The sequence below is a fragment of the Mus musculus genome, chromosome 10 (genome assembly GCF_000001635.26).
Source record: "Mus musculus strain C57BL/6J chromosome 10, GRCm38.p6 C57BL/6J".
Classification (NCBI taxonomy): domain Eukaryota; kingdom Metazoa; phylum Chordata; class Mammalia; order Rodentia; family Muridae; genus Mus; species Mus musculus.
This window is the reverse complement of record NC_000076.6, coordinates 81,620,627-81,627,798: the sequence shown is the minus strand read 5'-3', so window position 1 is coordinate 81,627,798 and position 7,172 is coordinate 81,620,627. Positions and strand designations below refer to the sequence as shown.

Below are 7,172 nucleotides of genomic sequence, written 5' to 3'. Positions count from 1 at the left end.
CTGGTCGCGGATCCCAGGACTGGGGAATCCACTAAGTCAGAGAGGTAGTCTCGGCCAGCACTGAAGACTAAGCTTGCTGCATCAGGAGGGCGCATGCGCTCTGGAAAGAATGCTGTTTTTCACCTCCACGTACCCACCCCACCCTCAGGCACGTATCTAGGGAAGGCGGCTACTCTTTCCCGACCGTCCCTTCACCACTTCCGGCGGAAGCGGCCTCAACAAGGGAAACTTTATTGTTCCCGTGCGGCAGCGCCGGCGACGATGTCGGTGAATTATGCAGCAGGGTTGTCGCCTTACGCGGATAAGGGCAAGTGCGGGCTGCCCGAGGTGAGAGCTGCAGTGTTCGAGTCACCGAATGACCCCAGACGGGGAGCGGCCGGGCGAAGCGGGGCATTGTGGGAACAGCATGAAACATAGAGTCTAGACAATGGGAGGGACTTCCCTGGAAGGAGGGGGCGGGAAGTGACACCCACTGCTCAGGCTGGGTGACACGGAGGAACCTGGGTCAGGGAAGGAGTGAGGGGCTAATGGGAACGAGACCAAATCGTCAGGTCAGGGAGTGGACGTCTTAATTGTCAGGGAAAACCTGGAGCTGTGGGAAGATCTGCAGGGCCGGAAGCTGGCACCCTTTCCTGGGGGCATCCCTGTACCCCACTCTGTACTCCTCCCTGAATCTGGGCCAGATGGATCCTGAGTGTGGGGCTGTCAGTCTTTGTTGTTTCTGAAGGGGTGTAGTAGGGTGGAGGGTTCTCTCTTTGTAGCCCAGGCTGGCCCCGAACTCACAGGAATCTTCCTGCCTCTGCCTCCCGAGTACTGGTGTTAAAGGCCTGCGACACCATGCCCTGCCTGCCTCATGTTAACGGAGCCCCTAGACAAGTAGAGCTGCATCTTGATTTAGGGGAGAGAGGTGGGTTATCTAAAGTCCAGGATGGGGGATGACGTCAGTGGGGAGGTCACGTGGGCCACAACCAGACCAGGACAAAGGAGTGGCTGCCTGCAGGAACAGCACTCTGGGAAGAGGGCTCGGCATGTGCAAAGGCCCTGGGGTAGGACACAGCGATGTGTTAAGAGTGTGGCTGGAACTGAGGGATGTTGAGAAGGGGCAGACAGAGCATTGACCCACAGGAGGCCTGCCACTTGGGAGGTCACGTGTTGCCTCCTCCTGCCCTCTGACCCTACAGATCTTCGACCCACCAGAGGAGCTGGAACGCAAGGTGTGGGAGCTGGCCCGGCTAATGTGGCAGTCCTCCAGCGTGGTTTTCCACACGGGCGCCGGCATCAGCACCGCCTCTGGCATCCCCGACTTCAGGTCGGTGAACAATGAGGGGAAACTGAGGCAGGGCTCTTGCTGATACACCTCTAGGGACTAAGGTGAGGTGGCAGAAGGACCTTTCAGTTTTCCTATGTCTCTGAAAGGCCCAGCAAAAACTCCACTTGCCCAAGGATCAGAGCATGCCCACATAATGTAGTAGCTGCAAGGCATGCTGGGAAATGTATTCATGCAGCTCGGCCAGCCACTGGGTTTTCTAGGGTCAGAATGACTCAATGTTGTGGAGTGACTAGCTCACCCATAACCTTCGGTGGCAGCCTATGACCACTGTAAAGCATTCTGGGAACCCGCAGCCGGTCTTAACCAGTACTCAGCCCCAGCTCCACTAGCTCCCCTGCCTTTGTTTACCCCCAGACCCTCAGCCCCTCCGCCTCTTTCATGAAGACGTCCCATGCTCTTTAGAATTCTTGCCTACCCGGCAGTCATTGTCTCCACCACAGGATACAGAACCACCCTAAGAACGGGGCTGGGGCCAGCATGGGCTGACTTCAGCATTAACAGGAAGAGCCCACAGCCTGGAAAATGAATGTTTGACCTCTGTGCCTGTCCTCCTCTGCTTGCTATCCTCAGAGGCCCCCATGGCGTGTGGACCATGGAGGAACGCGGCCTGGCCCCCAAGTTTGACACCACCTTCGAGAATGCTCGGCCCTCGAAGACCCACATGGCCCTGGTTCAGCTAGAACGCATGGGCTTCCTCAGCTTCCTGGTCAGCCAGAACGTAGACGGGCTGCACGTGCGCTCGGGCTTCCCCAGGTCCGATGAGTCGGCCGGGGGGCTGGGGCTCAATTGCATCTCTTCCTCCTTATTGGACCAGGGTGCCCTAGCTCAGGGGCATTTATTAGGGATGCAAAGAGGGGGAAGGCTCGGAGCCCAAAGCCGGGCAGTACTTGGTCAAATTGGGGGGATGTAGGCAGGGTTCCACCCCTCACTGGGGTGGGGTGGGGAGGTTGGCAGGGGCTTTAGGGCCAACTGACTGTTGCGGCAGAGGGCGAGTACATGACAGAATTTCTCCATGTCTTGGCTACCCTGGGACTTGCCCTGTAGATCAGGCTCACAGAGATCCACTTGCCTCTGCCTCCCAATGGAGGGATTAAAGGGGTGTGCCGCGGCTAGCCAACAGGTTTTTTGTAGTGGGGAGGAGGTATTTGTGAGTTTGTGAAGACACCGTCAGACAGCTATGCATGCAACAGTTCCTCAGAATGGGACAGGCTGGGACATCCTCCAGGAAAGAGAAGTGGACGCCCCTTGTGAGTGAGCCCCCTAGGAAGGCTTTCTGGAGGAGGAGGCAGACTGAGCAGCTGGTCCAAGCCCCAGGATCTGGGAAGGGTCCTTACTGGCATCTTCTTCTGCAGGGACAAGCTGGCAGAGCTGCACGGAAACATGTTTGTAGAGGAATGTCCCAAGTGTAAGACGTGAGTGTTGCCCGTGTAACACAAGACCCTGCTCCTCCCCTAAGCCAGCTCAGGGTCCTAGCATGGCCTAGAGAAGGCCAGAGACAGTCAGATGAAAACAGACCAACAAAGGCTCGTAGACAAATGGGGCAAACCCTTTCTTCACAGCCCCCCAAGGGAGAAGCTGGTCATGCCCTTGGCAATGAGGGGTTCTCCCTGCCCTGCCTTTGCTATGGCTCTGGGCTGGGTGTCAACATGGCTTGCACACCAGAGCCTCGGGGTGTTGAGCAGGACTGTGCCTCCTGAGCTTTGGCCCCTGACTCCCTCTTAGGGGTTCTTTATTCAGACAGGACTTCATTAAAGTTGCCCAGGTTATCCTGAAATTTGGCATCCTCCTGCCTCAGCTTCCTGCGTGCTGAGCTCACAGGTGCGAGCCATCATGTTTCCCTTAGCCTCCTCCCTCCCGCACCCTCCCTTGTGTGGATGCCAGCGGCTGACACTGGCTCAGCCCCCTCTGCTTGTGTTTTGAGGCAGACTTGCTCTCAGAACCTGTACCTCTTTGGTTTAGCTGAGTGGCCAGTGAACTCCTGGGGTCCCCAGCTCAGCCTCCCAAGCTCTGGGGCGACAATCCTGCTCCACCATGCTCTTCGTTTTCCATGGATGACTCAAACACAGAGCCCGGAGTCTGCTTGCCAGGCACTTTCAGACTGAGTAGTCTGTCTGTCTATCCCTCGGTTGTTTGTCCTGCTCAGTAGCCCATGGGTTGAGCCTGGCTACACCACCCCCCAGCTGAGAGAACATTAGAAAATGTGTGTGCACCCTTCCCCCTTTACAGGCAGTACGTCAGAGACACGGTTGTGGGCACCATGGGCCTCAAGGCCACAGGCCGGCTCTGCACCGTGGCCAAGACCAGGGGACTTCGGGCCTGTAGGTAGGTGACTTTCCTCACACCCTCCACCTGTGAGGAGGTGGGCGCCCCCTGACTCCATTCCCTGACTGCCACAGAGGGGAGCTGAGAGACACCATTCTGGACTGGGAGGACTCGTTGCCTGACCGGGACCTGATGCTCGCTGATGAGGCCAGCAGGTGGGACCCCACACTCCCCAGGTGGAAATGGGTGGGGATGGCTACGCAGACCTCCACAGAAGGTCGAAACTCGGGTGGGACAGCAGGGTTGTCCCCATCACCCCCAGCCCAGGGCCCTGGGCACCATAGGTGCAGAGGAGAAGCTGAGACACAGAGTGAGTGGAAGGTTTCTTCGCGTTCCTGCTTTCAGGTTTTTGTGGTAGTGGGGAGAATCCTGGGCCTGTGTGCACTAAACAAGCCCTCTGCAGAATCAGCCCCTTCGCTGGAGGATTCTAGGCAAGAGCCCCACCCTGACCACGCCCCCATACCTAACTGGGAACTTTAGGTGGGGGCTTCGTCCTGACCACGCCCCCAGTACCTAACTGGGGCATTCTAGGTGGGGCTCCGCCCAGACCACGCCCCCCAGTACCTAACTGGGGCATTCTAGGTGGGGCTCCACCCTGACCTCCAGCTTTGAGTCATTTCACCATACAGGAATATTTGCTTTCCTTTTTTGAGAGAAGGTCTGCTGTGTAGACCAGACTGGCCTTAGACTCAAGAGGTCTGTCTACCTTCTGAATGCTGGAATTCAATGCGAATGCAGTTCGCTCAAAGCTTGAACCTTTTGATCCTCCTGCCTCAGCCTGTGGAATAGCTAGGACAACAGGCCTGTGCCACCCAGCCTGGTTGTCGTTAATTTTTAAAAAACTGGCCGGGTGGTGGTGGCGCATGCCTTTAATCCCAGCACTTGGGAGGCAGAGGCAAGCAGAGTTCTGAGTTCTAAATTCGAGGCCAGCCTGGTCTACAGAGTGAGTTCTAGGACAGCCAGGACTATACAGAGAAACCCTGTCTTTTGTTTGTTTTGTTTTTTGTTTTTTGTTTTTGTTTTTCGAGACAGGGTTACCCTGGCTGTCCTGGAACTCACTTTGTAGACCAGGCTGGCCTCGAACTCAGAAATCCGCCTGTCTCGGAGAAACCCTGTCTTGAAAAAACAAAACCCAAAACTGGACAGTGGTTTACAGTGAGACACCAAGACTGAATCTCAGCTCCCAAGTGTTTCTCCAGTGCCTGGTGGGTGGGCGTGAGGGCTGGAACCTGAGGTGGGCCTGGGCCCCACCCACTTCCTGCTCCCTGTTCCAGGACCGCAGACCTGTCTGTCACCCTGGGTACCTCGCTGCAGATCCGCCCCAGTGGGAACCTGCCCCTTGCCACTAAGCGCCGAGGAGGCCGTCTGGTCATTGTCAACCTGCAACCCACAAAACATGTATGTACCAGTGCCCTGCCCGGTGCCCCGGTGCCCCCTAGCCCACGCTGACTGTCCCTCCCTTGGCAGGACCGCCAGGCTGACCTGCGCATCCACGGCTACGTGGATGAGGTGATGTGCAGACTCATGAAGCATCTGGGGCTGGAGATTCCAGCCTGGGATGGACCCTGCGTGCTAGACAAAGCCCTGCCACCTCTGCCTCGCCCAGTAGCACTCAAGGCTGAGCCCCCCGTGCATCTCAATGGTGCAGTGCATGTTTCGTATAAGTCCAAGCCCAACAGCCCTATACTCCACAGGCCCCCCAAAAGAGTGAAGACCGAGGCTGCCCCCAGCTGACCCGGGTATGTGGGGCGGGAGGGGAACTTGAAGGAACCACACATGTTGAGGTTTTTGTTTGTTTGTTTGTTTGTTTGTTTTTTATATTCTGGGGACTGAGCCCAGGTTTGCATATCTCACCCTGGTGTCTTTTCAGATTTTTTTTTTTTTTTTTTTTTTTTTGAGACCAGGACTCCCTAGATCGCTCAGGCTGGTCTGGAACTCACTGCTATAGCCCAGGCTGGCCTGGAACTAGCCTGCCTGCCTCAGCCTCTACTGTAGTAGGGACAGCGGGCAGGTACACCATGTCCAACACAGCTCCTTTCTTCAAAGTCTCACTGTGTCCCTTGTCCAGGTCCTTCCAGGGAATCTCAGGGCATGGGGAATCCCACACATGTGGAAGAGGCCGTGTCCCAGGGATCCACGTGCCTCTCTACCAATCACACCCGCTCGTGACTCAGGATGTGCCCGGAGCAGCAGTCTCACACACTCCACACACCATTGCTGCCCCCTGCACGCATCTCCCCCCCATCCCCTGGCCCTGACACAGAGCCACCAAGGGCCCACCAGGCACCCATCTGTGCTAAGGGCCCCAGGCTCCCAGAAGCTCCCAATGCAATAAATACAAAATCCCTTCCATTCTTTTACATTTTGTTACATTTATGTATTCCGTTTGTGTGTGTGTGGTGTGTGGAGGTTCATGTGTGGAGGTCAGCTGACAACTTGAAGGAGTCAGGACATGGAACTCTGGGCATCAGGCTTGGCTCAAGCACCTTTACCTGCTGAGCCCTCTCACCAGTCCTGTTCCCCCAACCCACCCCACCTCCTTTATTTACCTAAGTGTGTTAGAATCCCCACCCAGCCAAAAAACGGAAGTTTGAAGGACCTGTTTTGTTATTTTGTTTTGAAGTCATTCCACCCCAACATGGCCAAATCCATGGATGAAACCATTCCTGTGACACCATCACCTCTGGAGCTGGCCTCCTGACCACTCCAGGCCTGGAGACAGATCTCCCACAACTCTCTTGCTCATGCAGGCGCAGTGAGATCTAACATTTTTCTGTGGGTTCTGAGGTTTCAAACTCAGGTCCTCCGTGCTTGCACTGAGCCACATCCCAGGAGTTCCTAGGTGTCTGGTTAGTCAAGGTCAACCCACTCACCCAAGATCCATGTGTCACAGGCTGCGCCCAACTTGGTAGAAGTGAAGATACTCAATTGCTCGGGTCTCTATGTCTCTGTTGTCTCTGTCTTCCCACTGCCTGGTCTGGGGCTTGGTCCCACTACAGGGCCTGGTTCCCCACACCAGCATTCTAGAGGACCTGGTCACTCAGATGTTAGGGGTGGAACCTGGAGAACCTCGACAATCATAGATGCTAAGTACAGGTAGTGAATCAGAGGCGGGGCTGGGCACCTGCCCAATCAGAAGCACCGACTTCAGCTTTGTCCAATCAGAGTCCGAGGCGGGATCATGACTGACATCCTGCAAACGGCAGTGGTCTCCATTCTATCAACTGAATGGTGGAGAAATGCCACAGAAATCCCGCTCAGTTTGGAGGCATCTTCATATGCGTTCCAAATCGTCACCCAGACCAGAAAGTCTCCCACCCCAAACCCTGAGTAACAGGGTCATGACCCAGCAAAGTCTCCACTCGACGTTCTTCTTTCACAGCTCACCATCCAGTGCAGCAGTGGGATCAGGATCACAGGGGTCTCTCACTCCTAAGAGCATTGATATCACGCACAGTGTAAGGGCTGTGGAGGAACATCCACCAGCCATCCCTCAGAAAGAAACCGCGTCTGTCCTTGA

The 7,172-nt window shown here is 55.9% G+C and overlaps 1 protein-coding gene across 6 annotated transcripts; it reads left to right on the top strand.

Moving 5' to 3' along the window:
* Positions 1 to 6: 6 nt before the first annotated feature.
* Sirt6 (sirtuin 6) lies at positions 7 to 6,012 on the top strand. Of its 6 annotated transcripts, none has more exons than NR_166193.1 (9): positions 233 to 327; positions 1,182 to 1,371; positions 1,901 to 2,083; positions 2,683 to 2,742; positions 3,557 to 3,652; positions 3,727 to 3,807; positions 4,927 to 5,050; positions 5,120 to 5,391; positions 5,721 to 6,012. NR_166193.1 is itself a non-coding variant. In NM_001378944.1 (9 exons), exons 1-8 carry the CDS (start codon positions 262 to 264, stop codon positions 5,384 to 5,386), a joined length of 1,005 nt encoding a protein of 334 aa, NP_001365873.1. In that variant the 5' UTR covers positions 233 to 261; the 3' UTR covers positions 5,387 to 5,391; positions 5,721 to 6,012. The 6 variants fall into 6 exon arrangements, 5 of the variants coding, with proteins under 5 accessions (XP_011241809.1, NP_001365873.1, NP_001365874.1 ...); NM_001378944.1 differs by having other exon boundaries at positions 1,182 to 1,309; NM_001378945.1 differs by adding an exon at positions 812 to 907 and having other exon boundaries at positions 1,182 to 1,309; positions 5,120 to 6,012.
* The last annotated feature ends 1,160 nt before the right edge of the window (positions 6,013 to 7,172 follow it).

Coding starts and splice junctions, on each gene's coding strand:
- Sirt6 (NM_001378944.1), top strand. CDS start 262: ATGTCGGTGAATTATGCAGCAGGGTTGTCGCCTTACGCGGATAAGGGC. Junction 2,743..3,556: donor GAATGTCCCAAGTGTAAGAC/GTGAGTGTTGCC, acceptor CCCCCTTTACAG/GCAGTACGTCAGAGACACGG. Junction 5,051..5,119: donor ACCTGCAACCCACAAAACAT/GTATGTACCAGT, acceptor CTCCCTTGGCAG/GACCGCCAGGCTGACCTGCG.